Source organism: Notechis scutatus, chromosome Z (assembly GCF_049901735.1).
Source record: "Notechis scutatus isolate UNSWTSFEM ecotype Mainland chromosome Z, rNotScu1.2, whole genome shotgun sequence".
NCBI classification, from domain to species: Eukaryota; Metazoa; Chordata; class Lepidosauria; order Squamata; family Elapidae; genus Notechis; species Notechis scutatus.
Window position 1 is genome coordinate 66,622,891 of NC_142025.1, and position 17,381 is coordinate 66,640,271.

Genomic DNA, 17,381 nt, shown 5'->3' on the forward strand with positions numbered 1-17,381 from the left:
ATTTGTCTTCTGTCATGTTTTCATCATATGTTAAATAATAACTGACTTAATAGATTAAAAAGATAACAAAAATATGAACTTATGTAACAAAGCAGACTTAATGAAATAATTTTAAATATATATATTTGCTTTTATATGTAGTCTTTACTAAAAATATTACAGGTTAATAACCACTTATGCAGTGACTATTCAATCTTGCAATAGTGCTGAACAAATGGTACATACAATTGATCTTTGCAATATCCCCATGGTCACATGATCAAAATCTGTCACAGCATCTTGTGATAATGTGGTCTTCATTTGCAATCTTCTTTGCCAGCTTCTGACAAGGAAAGTCAGTGGGAAAGCTGGCAGGTGATCACATGATATCCCCACATAGTGACCTTTAATGATTCATTTAACAACAGAACCAGGACTGCCAAAACTACCATCATTAAGCAGAATGACCAATTGCCATTGTAAATTGAGGACTACCTGTATTATGCTTCATTGCTGGATTAAAAAGGTCTCTCTATGCACATGTCAAACTGCTGTGTATATGCTGTGCAGAGGTCCATATGACCCTGAATTTTTTTTTCTACTGCTGTTACTTAGAGAGTCCTCCCATTAAAGTTTAGGCAACACTTAAGGCAGTGCTTGTTCCTACAAGGATGAACAGGCTGAGCCTGAAGGTGGGATTAAACACATCTTCTGTATGAAGGCCCTATACTCCTGAAAGAGTCCAGTTGAAGTCTGATTCTTATCTGGTGACAATTTGCCTTGACCATCAATAGATCAGATTCTTATGTATAGGCTGCATGGAATAAATTTTCAGTGCTTTTGAACTCTATCCTAGCTCCTGGTTTCTTGCACTTGACAGTGCTACTTTTTTATTAATTAATTTATTTATTTTATTTTATTTTTAAAAACAAAATTACAAATCTCTATTTACATTAACAGCATTGTGTCGTTTGTATGTTTCCTTTTATATTATACCTATACATCAATTCTTATTTCTATATTCTACCCATTTTTACCCCCTATCCCAAACCGCATAATAGTCCAATTCATTCTTGCCTTTTAATTCCGCTGTGAATTTATCCATTTCTGCACAGTCCATTATTTTTTGTATCAGATCTTCTTCAGGTGGTATCTTTTCTTTTTTCGAGCCCTCTGAGAAAGCTATCCTTGCCACCATTATAATATGTATAATGATGTATTGGATAGACTTGCTAAATTTTCTCTTAAGTATTCCTAATAAAAATATTTCCGGTTTAAGTTCTAATTGGTATTCTGTAATTTCTAATAGCCATCTTTGTATCCTCATCCAATATTTTTTAACTTCTGGGCATTGCCACCACATATGCAAAAATGTTCCTTCTTTTTGTTTACATTTCCAACATTCTGATTTTGTGTTTGGGCATATTTTAGCCAGTCTTGGTGGGGCTAGGTGCCATCTATAAAACATTTTGTACTGATTTTCTTTAACTGCTGTTGACAATGTCAGTTTACAGTTATTAATCCACATTTTTCCCAATCCTCTAATTTAATATTATGACCTATGTTTTTTGCCCAGGCAATCATTAGTCCCTTCACTATTTCTTCTTCTAGCTCCACTTCCAATAAATAATTATACATTCTTGTTATAAATTCTTTTTCCTTGCCTGTCAAAATTTGGTCTAGTTGTTGTAAATCTTTTTCTATCCCATGTTCTAAATCTTTTCAAAATTTTGTCTGGATTTTTAAGTATGATCACCAATCTATAATTATATCCTGCTCTTTTAATTCTTCAATGTTTTTAAGGTTCCCGATTATCTAATAATTCTTAATATCTAATCAATTTTGTATCCCTTGTGTTTGGATATAATATTGCTTCTATGGGTGAAACCCAACTCGGTATTTTCATATAATGTTTTCTCTTTACTTTTTCCGAACTTTGTAATAGTGATTCCCTTATCAAATGTCTGTGAAAGTATGAATGAGTCTTATTTTTTTTGTCCCATAGAAAGGCATGCTACCCTGCTTGTAGATCGTGGCCCTCGATTGCTAATATTCTTTTATTTTTTTAAATTTATCCACTCCTTTACCCACATTAAAACTGCCACTTGATAATACAATTCCCATTTTGGGAGTCCAAAGCCACCTCTACTTCTACTATCTTGTAGCATCTTTAAACTTATTCGTGCTTTTTCACCCAACCATATAAATCTCGTAACTATCTTATTCAATTCCTGAAAAAAAATTGTCTAATTTTATAGGAATTGTCTGGAAGTAATATAATAGTTTTGGTAAGATATTCATTTTTATCATTGCCATCCATCCTAATAGAGATAATTGTAACTTTTCCCAATTTGTTAAATCTTTATCTGTTGAATTAATTTCTTATAATTGTCCTCCTTTATAGAGGAACATCTCCCCGTTAGCCAGATTCCCAAGTATTTAATTTTTTTAAACATTCCCATTTTTCCTTCTCTTTTTTTTTTGTTGTTGTTTTTCTGTCAAATTTTGGGATAATATTTTTGTTTTTTCTTTGTTAATTTTTAATCCTGCTACTGCCCTACATTTCTCCAATTCTTATAACAAATTATCCCCTGACTCCATTGGTTCTTTGATAAAAATAACACCAGGTCATCTGCAAATGCCTGTACCTTATATTCTTCTCTTTTAATCCTCAGTCCTATTTCCATATTTTGTCTGATTTGGTTAAAAGCACTTCTAGTGTCAAGATTAAAAAGTAGAGGTGACATTGGACATCCCTGCCATGCGGGGAGTGCTCCTTTCATTATTTTAAAACTCTCAGTGCTCTCTCCATTTATGATCACCCTGGCTTTTTGGTTTGAATATATTGTACCTATCATTTTTCTAAATTTTGTTCCAAATCCCATATCCTTCACCTGTTGAATTAAAAACTGCCAATTAAGATTGTCAAATACCTTCTGAGCATTCAAGAAAATCAGTGCTGCCTGCTTTCCGGGTGGGCCTCATAATATTCTAGTACATTTAACACTATCCTCGTATTATTTTTTATCTGTCTGGAAGGTAGAAAACCATTCTGATCTGAATGTATAATTTTGTTCAGTACTATTTTCAACCCTTCAGACATTATTGTAGCAAAGATTTTATAATCTGCATTCAGTAACAAGATTGGCCTATAAATTTTAATTTGTGATCCATCTCTTTTTTGGGGATTAATGAAATATATTATTTGGTCCATGATTCGGGTAATTTAGCATGGTCCAATACATCATTATACAAATCTAACATCACCAGTTCGAAACACTCATACAAACATTTATAAATTTCTGCAGGAAGTCCATCGGGCCCCAGAGTTTTGTTGTTTTTCTGTTTGTGCACTGCCATACCCAATTCTATAGCTGTTATTTCTTTTCTTAGTATATCTCTCTGTTCCACTCTTTTTTCCCGTAGACCCTTCTCTTTCAGGTATTGTTGTATATTATCTTTATTCACCTTTTCCTTTTTGTATAGTTCTTCAAAATAATTTTGCACTATTCTTTTCTTCTTTGCCATTTGATATTGTAAATTCCTGTTATCGTCTCACACCTCTTGTATCAACTTTTTCTCTTTTTAATTTATGGGCTAACCATCTCCCTGGCTTGTTAGCATGTTCAAAAAAGTTCTGTTTCACTATTTTTAACTCTACTCTTTCTTCCTGATTTATAACATTTAACTTGTGTCTAGCTAAGATCATTCTCCCCCCTCAGTTTCTCATCTTGTGGTGTTTTTTGTAGTCTACTTTCTAGCTCTTTATTCTCCTCCTGTAACCTATTTTGTTTCTGCCATCTTTCTTTATTTCTTTTTGCCATATAGGCTATTGTTATTCCCCTCAAATAGGCTTTCACTGTATCCCATAGTGTCTGTAATGATGTTTGTTGAATTGTATTTTCCTTAAAGAATAGTTCCATTTCTTTTTTAATTTTTGACACATATTCTTTTTTGTTTACAATTTGGGAGTTTAAAGTCCATCTTCTCCTTGTTTTTTTTCTTCTCTTCCAAATTATCTTTAGGGGGTTGTGGCCCGCCCATACATTTGTCATAATCTCGATTGCTTTTAACTCATTTCCTACATTCATCCATGCCATATCTAATCGGAACCATGGCCTATGCAGGTTCGAATAGAAAGTATATTCTTTTCCCCCCAAATTTAATCTCCTCCACTGATCCAACAAATTTAATTCCTGTATCATATCAAAGAAGGATGTTGGCAGTTTTTCTTGTCTTTTTATTTTTTTGTACTGCTAATATAATCTTTTTTTATATCTACCACCGCATTGTAATCCCCCACTATACGTATGTTTCCCTGTCCAATTTCTAAAAAAGTTTCATGTAATTTACTATAAAATTCACTTTGGTTTTCATTTGGGGCATAAATTGTAACTAATAGCATTTGCTTCTGGCATATCTCTAATTCAAGTATCAAAACTTCCATTCGAATCAGCATATTTTTCTACTGCCTTAATTCCTTCTTTGATATATATTGCTATTCCTCTGTTTCTGTTCTGCCAGGGCTATAAATAATCTTCCTAATTTTGCGTATTCTAAACACTTCCAGTATTGTTCTTTAATGTGTACTTCTTGTAGGCATATTATTTCTACTTTTTGTTTTGCCAATCTTGTTAATATTTCTTTTGGTGGGATTCAGTCCATTAATATTTAACTATATTAACCTGGTTTCTTCTTCCGTCATCCTACTTATGACTTGGTATCGGTCTTCTATTAATTCTTATGTCCCTTTGTGAGCATGTTCTTAGTCTTATTTCTTCTTTCTCTCCTTGCTTGATTTCTTTTTTACTTCCTCCTTCTTGTTCTATTTCTCCTAATTCCTGTTGTTGATCTTCTTGGCTTCTGGTCTCCAGTTCATCCTTGCTACTGCTTTCTTCTTCTGGTCCCACAATTTTATCATACAAATCCTGTGCCTTATCCAGGTTATCTATTCTAATCCTCTTCTCCTGCCATGAAACCAACATCCCTTCTGGGATTAGCCACCAGAACATTATATTTCTTTTAATCAATTGTGTTGCCAGAAATTTATAATCTCTTCCCTGTTCTCTTACTTTCTTTGGGATATGTTTTAAGGTTTATATCTCTTTATATATTAGAGGTTCATCCCTCGTTACCATATATATTATGTCCCTTACTTTTTTTCTAGCAAATCTAACGTGGACTTCTCGTGGTAATCTATTGTGTCTTGCATAGTTGGTCTGGCTTCTATAGGTTTCGGCGATTTCTAGAAATATCTCTTGACTATCTCTCTGCAGTGCTTGCGCAATTAGCTCTGCCATGATGGTGCTTAAATCTTCCTCTTTGCTCTCCATAACGTTCTGGAACCTCAAATAGAAGGCTGCAAGGTCCATCTCCAAATGAATAAGTTGTTTCTCTAATTCCTTGTTCATTGTCATCATTTTTTGTCCACTAATTCCAATTTCTTCTCATTTTGTTCTAATTTCCACTACCTGTAATTTTTGCTCATTCTTCTCAATAGCTTGTTGTATCATGTCTACTTTGGCTTCTAATTTATTAATGTCCCCCTTCATTTCCACATGGTCATATTTCCTGCATCTTCATCATTGTTTCTTGAATTGCCAACAGTGTTGTTTGTATTGTTTGTATATTAGATGTTGCGCTTTGTTTTTTGGCAGCCAACATTCCCTCAATCCTCTTTTGGCCAGCTGGAGATGAAACTGTCAGTGATGGGTTGGATGTTATCTTCCTTGCTGTTTTCAAAGTTGTTGTTATGGCACTTGTCATATTTCTTAGACTTCTGTTTACTTCTGCCCACACTACCATCCACTTTATATTTTATGTTAAGAATTAGTTTAGATTAGTCTCTTTCTCTGCTAATTTGTTTACTTATTTTTCTGTTTTATAACTTACTCTAACCTCTCAGGTTCTCCTTATTTTTTAAATACTTAAACCTTTCAATTTCACTATATCTCTACCTATCACAAAACATACACTTATCACCAATAATTACTTCTCAGCCCAACCTCTTCTTAAATTCTTATCTTATTTGTATATTAATTAATTCATTTTAATCTATATGCTAAATGTTACCGTGTTTCTCCAACAATACGGCCTCCACCAATAGGAAGGCCCAGCATGTTTTTTGGGCATAAAATCAAATTAAGCCCCTCCCCCCAAATTTAGGCCTATTTTAAAATATGCAAAATAAGGGGAAGGGCGGGAGACTTGCCCTTAGGAGCGCCGGCGGGCCGGAATTCCTCGCCACCAGCCGCCTCTAACGGGCGATCATGGCCAAGCACAGAGAGCTCCCTACTCCCACCTTTGCTGCAGACACCTTTGGCACCCGCCGCTGTTGCTTTCCTTCTGCCCATTACGCCGCCACATCTCCGTGTGATCGCGACCCTGTCCTTTCCACCTGGCGCCCTTGCTGCTTTCTGGCTCTTTAGCAACCGGCCGTGTTTGGAGCACTGCCGCTGTTTGGAGCTCCAAGCGGCGGCGGAAGCTCCAAATGCGGAAGCTCCAAACATGACGGTGGGTGATCTTTTTATTTTGGTCCGCGCGAAGTTCAGAGCAAGCATGAGAGGGAGACCGCGATGCCTTGCTAAAGAGCCAGAAAGCAGCAGGGGCGCCAGGTGGAAAGGACAGGGTCGCGATCACACGGAGATGCCCAAAGTGCGGAGCGCACATAACTAAAGGCGGCGCACGCAGTTGGCTTCAGGGACTACAAGGCAGCATCTGCGTGTCTTCCCGGGCGCGTCTCTAGGCTGCTTCCGGAGCTACGGGACGCTCTCCGTTGCCTACCGGCCCTTCTTCCTTGGGCTCCTGCCGTGGGGTACACCCCACTTCCTCCTGCAAATTACGCCTTGCAACTCTTCTCTCCCTTTCCTCTCGCTCCAAAAAGATCGCCATCGTATCCCGCCGATTTGGGCTTCCAGCCACGTTGTGATCCACTAGTGAGGTTGCCATCTCGGATGGAGGCATCGCAGTCTCCCTCTCTTGCTCGCTCTGAACCGCGCGGACCAAAATAAAAGATCGCCCGCTTGTCATGTTTGGAGCTGCCACTCTCGCGTTGGAGCTCCAAATGGCGGCGGCACTCCAAACACGGAAGCGGCAGCTCCAAACGTGGCAGCGGAATGGGCAGAAGGGAAAGCAACAGCGGCGGTGCCAAAGGTGTCTGCAGCAAAGGTGGGAGTAGGGAGCTCTCTGTGCTTGGCCATGATCGCCCGTTAGGAGCGGCTGTTGGCGAGGATGCAAGGGGGGAATTAAGTCACCCCCCGAAAAGACGGCCTAGCCGTTTTTTCGGGGCTCAAAAAAAAATAAGGCCCGGCCTTATTATGTGAGAAACACGGTATTAATTAATTCTATTGAATAATAGTTATCTTAAATAATTCATTAATAGTTCAATAAACAGAATAATAACAATCTTATCAGTCTACTAATCTAATTAATCAATATCTCTATTACAAAGAAAAATATGAATGCAAATAAGAACCTAATTATATATAAATATGAAAATAATATGTTTCAATACAATATATCACTATGTTTATAATTGTAAATACATAACTTTTATAATTACAATAAGCAAACAGTATACACAAGTCTATATTTTTCCCAAAGTCTCTTGACTTCTCTTAATTTAGGATTAATAAGTAGTCCAATGTTCTTTATTTAATCACTCACTGTCAGCACCGTCAGACACTGTCCTTCAATCTACTTTTGTTCTGTTATCTCAGGAGTTCCTTTCTCCTCTTTCTTCAAATCTCAACTTTACTTTCTGCTTTCCTTCTCCTACTTCTGTTTCTTTTATCCCTCTTACTCTTCTCGCTTTCAAACTGGATCTTCAATTTCTTCTTCCAATCTCCTTCAATCCAATGTCCGTCCAATCGTTCTTCTCTCACCACCTCACCGTTTCCTTCCTTTTCATTTCGCTACCCAGGATCTCTGGTTTTTTTCCTTTTGATCCCCTTCCTTCCTTCCGAATCCTTCTCTGCATGTCCACTCGTCTTTCCTCGCCTCCTCCTGGAATACTTCACTCAAAGTTCTGCGTCCTCTCTTTTCTCAGTCTTTTCCATCTTTACTAACTCGCTGATTCACTGCTCATTCTGCCAAATCACTGCCTGTTCTTCGGGGATTCCCTATCTGCCAGAGCTTCCTTTTTCAGTAAATATTCAGGACTCACTTTTTCTGGCAAATCACCACCATTGCACCATTGTGCCTCTTTTCGATCAGCTATAACAACACAATTTGTTAACAAGATCTTCACTTTCTTATCATCTATAGCTAGTCACGGCCTCGGGTGTGCCGTACTGATATAACAGGCACTTTCACTTTGGGTTTAAAGAGTTTCCTTTCGTGGCAGCGGGTGATTGCCTTTCACCACAACGTTATCCAGGCTTCCCCTCTATTCTTCACAGCTCTCCAGGCTCTTTGCACCCCCAAAGGGTCCCCAAAAGTGGGAAAAACGGGGTCCAGGGACAAAGACCATTCTCCTTTCCCCTTTTCGCCGTGATGTCAACACCGGAAGTCTTCGACAGTGCTACTTTTTTTTTTTTTAAACAAATTTTATTGATTTTCAAAAACAATACACAAACAAACAAAACATAAAGCATAAAAACATAAAACATCTTTTCTGAAAGCAGCTTGATCCCGGGTTATATCTCTTCGTACAGACACAAATTCAAATTCATGTTCATTTTATATACCATTCCATATCTTATTGCCATTTTACATTTTCTATATAGCTTCTCCCCTCTTTTAACTTCCTTGATTTAATTTTATTTATCTCAGTTCAGATCATTATGCTTATTATTCTTTGTCTGTCCTGTTTCCAGCTATCTATTATCTTTTCCCTTTAAACAAAATTTCTCCTGTACACTGATTGGAGTATGACGCCTTTATCTCTTTCCCCTAAATTTATAACAATTAGTATAGTACATAACTGCCATTTGGATTCTGCTTAGCACATTCCAAAGTTACACACTATATTTTTTTAAAAAAAGAAAAGATTATAAATATGTAATATAATTAAAACAACAATCCATACCAATTCAAATCTATCATTAATATTAATATTCATTTAAATCTTGAACATTTTACACATTACTTTTCAGTTAAATATCATACTTTTATGGGAACACTTATAAACTTTCCATAGTTATTTCCCCCTCACTTCACTTATATTTTAAAACATTGTGTCATTAAAATGTTCCCATTCCTTCCTAATTCAATTCTCTCATTTATTTCATTGCCTTCCTTTTGTTCACAAGAATTTCACTGAATTACACTGAATATTTTATCCCGTTTTTTAATCACATGTTGTTTCCAATTTTCTAACATTATTTCTAATACAAATATAACAATACAATCTTATGTACCTTGCAGAATCCTTTTTCAATTAAGTTTTTACCCATTATCTCTAAATAAATCCTGTTTCTTTACATTTTGCTCCACACCATTGAAACTTCTCATCCCTTCCTTCCTCCCTTGCTTCTTCTCCCTGCCCTTTTTACCCCCCTTGTCTCTCCACCTCCATTTCCCTCTTCTGTATTCCCCCTTTCTGTTGTTTTCTAACATTATATCCATTTTTCACCTTATTTTTCCCTTTTTTGGTTGTTTTTTAGATCTTAAAGTCTCCATTTTCTTTTCCTCCTTTCCCCTTTCTTCCCCAAGTAAAGTTACTTGTTCATCAAGATGGCTTCTTCTTTGTCCCAATCATCTTGTTGCGCAGTCAGTTTCTCATAGGTACAAATCGCCATTTCTAAGAATTGAAAAACAGAGCCAAGAGAGCCCTTCCTTCTTGTTCCTCTTCTTTATATTTTTTGAATTCAATTTTCAGTTCATCCACAAGTGATGCCATTGTAGAAAAAAAAAACTTTTTCCAAACAACCACTCAAATGTTTTTAGTCCTTTCCAAAAGTCCCAAAGTCACCAAACAGTCCAAATAAGCTGTTTCTTTTAACACTTTCTTCTTTCTTCACTTTCTCTTCCTGGGGTTACTGTTTAGTTACAAAATTCCAGTTAAAATGTATCTTTTAGAAGTCTTGTTAGTATTTAATGATTCTTTTAAGTTCTAGGCAATCTCCTCCTGTCTTCCAAATCCTGCTCCTATTCTTTTCCTCTCCCTTCCCACTTACAGCAAAAACATTTTTTTTTTAAATGTTCAGAAATCATATTATCCCCTTGACATTTAATTATCCAGTTTAGTTACCTATTGATGCCAAAGCGGGTTTTTCCGATTTCTCATTCATTTCTGTTCGCTGTCAACGTTAGGAAGGAGAGTGGAAAAAAAAACTTTCCTTTTAACTTTCATTCGCCGCTTGCAAGTCTTTGGGAACGATGTATCTTTTGCAAATTTTAAATTCCAGGGTACCTTAATTTGTTATGTCTTCCCTTTAATTGCAGGCGAGCAAAACAAAAAGCAGCCGTTTCAGAATTAGTTCAAATCAAAAACAAACCCCACAAGAGAACGGCTGGAGTAAATTCAATACACAGCAATAAATCCACACTCTGTCCGGCAATCCTGGCGTGGCAGTAAATCACTGAAAGCCTCAGAGAGTTTGCTGCATGTCTCCACTCCCAATTAGTCACTTTGCTTCTGGCGAATTCCACCAGCCCAGCCGTGTCTTTATTCACTTATGAAGCGTGCTAATTTCCCTAATTAATGACTAGCTCGACGCTTCCTTTCTAACTGAGTTTGTCTTCTCAGCCTCCTTCTGTTTCTGACGTCTAACCATAAGTTCTCCAAATTTTAATCTCCACTGGAAAACTCTCTCATGCCTTCCCTGTCAGCCATTCCCGGCTGCTGATCAGATAAAGAACCAGAGGAGGTCGAAGGTCCTGACAATTCTATTACTTCAGGTCTGTCTTCCCTTGTTACATCCATCTCCTCATCCTGGTTACTATCCCAATCACTAAGCAATGCCGGCTCATATTTTGCTGCCATGTCTGTGGTAACATATTTTATTGATCATTTTCTGTAAGTCCTTTGTACAACTATTAGCATAGATCTAGGGATATGCAGGCATTCTTGGTGGGGGTAGGAGTACCTTTGCAATGAGTGTCTCATCCTGTTATGATCTGCAGGTTTAGAAGGAACAGGAAAATAGGTAAAAGTTCAAGGTACACAGTTGTGCTTTCTCATGGGACTTTCCAGACTTTCCCATGGGACTTTCCGTATCTGTATGTTCTCATGCTGTTGAGGTAATATCCTGTTGAGGTCATTGTTTTCTGAATATGCATACTGTACTTTTGCTTGTTTTTTTTCTCAATAAATACTGCTGCCTGAGTTCGCTCAGGGCTGGCATTTGCTCAGACATTTTTTCCCTGTGTCTCATTTCGAATGCCAGACCACCACAAAGTGGTGACCCCAACGTGATAGCTTGGAAGGCTATACGTTTCCCGCATCCTATACTCATCGTCGCGGACGTCGACTGGGCTCTCATCTTCTTCGCTGGACGAAGATAGATTCTTTTCATGAGTATGGGGGAGATCTCTCAAGGCTCAGAAAGAGCACATCAGGGGAATTGAGAGGGATCATTGGGAATAGTTTTGGGTTTGGAGTTGGTAGTAGGGGTTGTGCTGTAGGAAAGAAAGAAATTGAGGACTTACTACAGTATGTTTGGAAAAATATTAAGTCATATCCGGAGGAGGTAGTATTAAAGTAGAGTCCTGGAAAAAGATAGGGAAATTTTTGCACGAGGAACCTCGTGCCCCTTCTTCAATTTTGTTAACCTGGAGGGTGATTATGGATGCGTTAGCTACTTATGAACAACCGCTCCTAGCACCCCCGAAGAAGGTTTGCCGCCTTACCATGCGGTGACGTTTGTTGCACTTGACGGCACCTCCAGATAAATCTGGGGGGACTGTCAGGCGCTAGAAATACTTTGTCAGAGGATAAGAGTTTACCTTTAAGGGTTCAGGTGGATGCAGTTACTGCAGCTATTCAAGAAGCAAAAAATAGAGGGGAATTATCAGGAGATGATTTGGTGGAGTTTGGAGTAGAAGTTCAACTTAATCCAGTAGAAATTGTCATGGATGCTGCGTTGAATCCGCAGCGGCAGTGGAAGCCTTTACCTCTCAGGGTTTTGAAGGAAGTTAAGCAAGCAGCAAAAGAATATGGTGTTAGATCGCCATATACTCAGGCATTATTAGAAGCAGTCGGTTATGGAAATAAAATGATTCCGGCTGACTGGAAAGCTCTGTTGAATATGATTTTAACTCCAGCTCAATATTTGGTGTTAGATCAGAAATGGAGACAGCTGGCAGTCCAGAGGGGAACAGCAAATATTACCCCAGATCAGCTTTACAGAGCTGGTAATTATACAACAGTGGAACAACAGAGAGATGGTATGCCTGAGGAGGGGTTCGTTCTTCTCCCACAATTAATTTTTCAAGCCATAGGGGCTCTCCCTGACGGCGAAGGTGGTGAGAAGACCTTTACTAACATCAAACAAGGGAACAATGAACCCTATGAAAATTTCATTAGCAGACTGAAATTGGCTATTGAAAGACAAATTGATAATCAATTCGCCCAGAAAGAGTTGCTTTTGAAGTTAGCAGTAGAACAAGCTAACACAGATTGCAGAAAGATCTTAAATCCACTTGTAGCAAGTGGAGAGCGAGAAATCGCGGATTTGATTAATGCATGTAGGAAGGTTGGGAGTCAGTCTTTTAACATGGAGACTTTAGCTCTGGCTTTACAAGCAGGAAATGCTCAAAAGGGAAATTGTTTCAATTGTGGGAAGCCTGGACATTTTAAAGCGCAATGTCGGGCTCCTGGAGGGGGTCAAAGTCAGCAGAATAAGAGATCAATGGGACAGGGTGTTCGTCCTAAATCAGTGTGCCCGAAATGTAAGAAAGGATATCATTGGGCAAATCAGTGCAGATTTCATTCTGAAGGAAAAAACTAGGAAGCAGGGATCAGGGCATTCTCCCTACTCTAAAGAGTGAAGTAATGTCCGAAGGGTTGGAGCCACCAGAGAGAGGTAGGGATAAGATATGGTTGCCAGCTACTAAAGGTTCAGCAGGAATTGATCTTCCATTAGCCGAGGATTTGGAATTGGGGTATCCGCATGTGGTTTGTTTAGGGTCAATGGATTTCTATGGACCGTTGCCTCCGGCTTCTGTGGGTCTTCTTCTTCCTAGATCATCGGCTCATAGGCGTCAATTGTTTGTGGTTCCTGGGGTTATTGATTCAGATTATGAAGGTCAGATCAAAATTCAGGTTCATTCACCTGTTCCTCAATCTTTGAAAAAAGGGGATTGTTTTGCACAGCTTCTAGTTTTGCCATCTATGTCTTTGGGAGAGTCAGATAGAATTCGTCAGGGTGGATTTGGATCTACAGATATGTTTAATGAGTCTAGTGTGTTTTCCATCATGCAAAATGTCAAGGCTGATCAGAAACCAAAATTAACTCTTTTGGTTGAAGGTAGAAAGTTCATTGGGATGCTGGACACTGGAGCAGATGTCTCGGTGATTAGCGAAAGTGAGTGGCCTAGGGAGTGGCCGACGGATCCTACACCGTCCGTTCGAGAGTCGGAGGACTTCAGGACGCACGGGTTAGTAGGAGGATTCTTTCTGTCAAAACAGAGCAGGGAGGTGCTATTGCACATTTCCAACCAATTGTTCTGCGCCTTCACGTTAACTTGTGGGGCAGAGATTTGATGCAACAGTTTGATACAAAGGTTGTCATTCATGATGACTGAACACCCACCTGTGGAGTTATTAAAATTACAACTACTCCAACAGGAGCCAGTGTGGATAGACCAATGGCCTTTGACTAGTGAGAAATTAGTTCATTTACATGAATTGGTTCAACAACAATTAGAAAAGGGACATATAGTGCCTACCACTAGTCCTTATAATTCTCCAGTTTTTGTTATCAAGAAGAAATCTGGGAAATACAGATTTTTACATGATTTGAGAGGCATAAATGCAATATTAAAGCCAATGGGCCCATTACAGTGTGGGATGCCTAATCCTAATTTAATACCTGATGGATGGAATATAAGAGTGTTAGATTTGCAAGATGCTTTCTTCTCCATTCCTTTGCACCCTGAAGATGTAGATTTGTTTGCTTTTACTATTTTGAGTATAAATCAGGGGCAGCCTAAGCGATACACATGGACTGTCCTTCCGCAGGGAATGTTAAGCGATACACATGGACTGTCCTTCCGCAGGGAATGTTAAATAGTCCTACCATGTGTCAAATGTTTGTGGATTGGGCTTTACAACCTTTCCGGAGTAAATTCCCGGATTGGAAGGTTTATCATTACATGGATGATATTTTGATAGCTGCTAATATTTCTGATGCTGCAATGAATTACCATGTTAACCAAATTAAATAAAAAAGGAGGGAAGCTCCTGGGGCTTCCGGCGATTCAAGATCAATTAAATCTAGCTTTATATACTTTAAATTTTTTTAATTTGTCTGGTAACCCCCCTGCGAGTGCGGCCAGCAGGCATTTTTCTTCTCCTTCTACAGATGCGGTGAGACCTCGGGTGTTGGTGCGGTTCCTTCCGGATCCGGCATGGGTTCCTGCTGAGCTGATAACGTGGGGACGTGGTTATGCAGCAGTTGAACATCTTGGTCAAATTCGTTGGGTTTGCGTTCGACCTGATCATTTGCAGGCATCTGTGAAGGAAGTTTCGGAGGAGCAGGATGGCGTACCTGTGGTTCCTGATTCTCTTGATGCCGATAGCTCGGACGCGGCGCTGTGAAGACTGGGAAAAGATGACTGCTTATCTGAGGTTACCAACTTGTATGCAGCAGGTTCTTTTGGGGAACCGGACTAAATTAATCTGCAAACAGCGGTATCCTTTGATTTTTCCAGCATATTGGTCCTGGCATAAGGATCAAGACATTCTTTACTCGGGACCTGATAAGGATATTATATCTTCAGCCTGTGCAACAACTCTGATCCTGTTTAATGTTTCTGTTTCAGACTATGGACAATATCGGTGTCAATTGGAGTTACCTAAGTTACCTTATACAGATTCTCTTTCCAACTACGGGTGGTAACTTATGGACACAAATATCTCGGGGTCTTATCCCACCTTTGGGAGTTGCTATGAACTATAGGGATATTCATATTTTAAATAATTTTACTGTAGCTATGTTTAATGATACTATCAGAAACTTTAAGATGATTAATGCAGAAATGTCTGAAATTGTAAAGTTACTTTTGCAAAATCGATATGCTTTAGATATTATGTTAGCTGCCAAAGGAGGAGTTTGTGCTTTAATTCATTCGCATTGCTGTGTTTTTATACATAATTATGAGCCAAACATTACAAAGACTGTTCAGGACATGGAAGCTTCGTATTGCTCAGCATCAATCTGGAGCTGATGGGTTTAATGCATCATTCTGGGACAGTCTGTGGTCCTGGCTTCCTGATGGGTCATGGTTTCGCTCCTTATTGCAAGGGGTTGTTATTATTATTGCTATATGTATCTTATTATGTTGTTTTATTCAATGTATTCCTAATCTATTACAAATGTGTACCTCAGCATTCCGGCGTGCGGGACCAGGTCGTAAGGAACTGTGTACTATGCCACTAAAACACCCCCATCTTTGAATAAATAAAAAAGGAGGGAATGTGGTAACATATTTTATTGATCATTTTCTGTAAGTCCTTTGTACAACTATTAGCATAGATCTAGGGATATGCAGGCATTCTTGGTGGGGGTAGGAGTACCTTTGCAATGAGTGTCTCATCCTGTTATGATCTGCAGTTTTAGAAGGAACAGGAAAATAGGTAAAAGTTCAAGGTACACAGTTGTGCTTTCTCATGGGACTTTCCAGACTTTCCCATGGGACTTTCCGTATCTGTATGTTCTCATGCTGTTGAGGTAATATCCTGTTGAGGTCATTGTTTTCTGAATATGCATACTGTACTTTTGCTTGTTGTTTTTTTTTTCTCAATAAATACTGCTGCCTGAGTTCGCTCAGGGCTGGCATTTGCTCAGACATTTTCCCTGTGTCTCATTTCGAATGCCAGACCACCACACATGTCCTCATCACTTGAACTCATATCTGCCACAGGAGCAGAATCCAAACCCGGAGCCACAACATTAATTGTTATTTTTTGTCCCGGTCAGCCAAAAACTTTCACTTCTTAACTTCCTCCTGCTCTTTCTTTTCCAGCTGAGTGCTTCTTTGAGGCGGCCATTTCTGACCGCCGCTCTACCGCCTTCGGAAAAGGGAGTTTAGCCGGCTGGGGAGGAGAGGTGCGATTCCTCTCGACCCTGCCAAATCTCCCCTGTCTTCACCACCTTCTACGGGGTGGCTTAGCCCTGAAGCCGGGTGGCTCGGGGCACTCCAGCGGTGAGCGCAGGCAGAAACCACACACGATCTCTGATTCCTGCCTGCCCCAAAGCGCTGCAAACTGGAACTCCGACAGTGCTACTTTTTAAGAGAAGCAGAAACCTGAAAAAAACTCAAGCTATTCCAATGATGAACTGAAAAGTTCTGCACTCATGAGAGATTCAAAATAAATTTTCTGAATCCTTTTTACAAGAATTCTAGTTTTCCTCTTGCTCCATCAAGAATAGGCTATTGTGACTACAAAGCTGCTTTTTTTCTAGCCAGAGAGACAGAATTCTTCAATGGCCACCAGCCACTAAAGGGACTTCTCAGAATGATAAAAAAAACGATTTGACTCTGAATCAAAAGCATGAAGCAGTTTGCCTCCAAAATTCTATTTTATTTTAGCACAAATAGTGGGTTGTTACATTTAGTGGTTTACAAACATTATTTGAAAAGGGCATTCTAATATTTTTGCAAAAGCCTGTTTCCAGCCCATGTTTGCAAAAGCAATCAAAATATAGTGTGCATGAAGTATACAGGATTTGTGTTTGCATACGAACAGATAAACAGCAAGTGAGAACATGTGCCCAATTTTCCCTTTGCCTGCTAATTTTATTTTTTTTATTTATTTCTATCCTGCCATTATTTTTATAAATAATTCAAGGCGATAAACATACATAATATTATAATATTTTCCCCACAATAACTCCCCTGTAAAGTGTGTTGGGTTCAGAGAGAGTGAGGAGCCAAAGTCAGCAGCCAGCCTGCTTTTATGCCTAAAGTGGGACTAAAACTCAGTCTCTTGGTTTCTAAATTGTTACTTTAAACACTAGACTAAGCTGCTATTCCCCTTAACCATTTTCTCAAAGCTGGAGTATTTTGGGTTGGGGAAAATTCAAAACAGAATAATTATTACGTACCTATTTCATGTCTGAGCATCCCTTCTAACCAATGTTCCCTTGCAGTGGAAATATTGATGGTAAGAGTTGGACGGCCATTCACCACAGTCATTGAGGCCCGAGAAAGCAAATCTTCAGAAAGGTGAACCACAATCTGAGGAAGAAAAACAACCCTTAGAAAATAAAATGATATCACTATTCATATTTTGT

At 38.8% G+C, this 17,381-nt stretch overlaps 1 protein-coding gene across 2 annotated transcripts in view; it reads right to left on the minus strand.

Annotated features, from left to right (window-relative positions):
- The window catches only part of MATCAP2 (microtubule associated tyrosine carboxypeptidase 2), a 61,229-nt gene that overhangs the window by 24,044 nt on the left and 19,804 nt on the right, over window positions 1–17,381 (minus strand). For both annotated transcript variants that reach the window (XM_026674853.2, XM_087947678.1), the window contains one exon: window positions 17,193–17,325. In XM_026674853.2, the coding sequence (XP_026530638.1) occupies window positions 17,193–17,325 (133 nt within the window). The remainder of the gene's footprint in view (window positions 1–17,192; window positions 17,326–17,381) is intronic.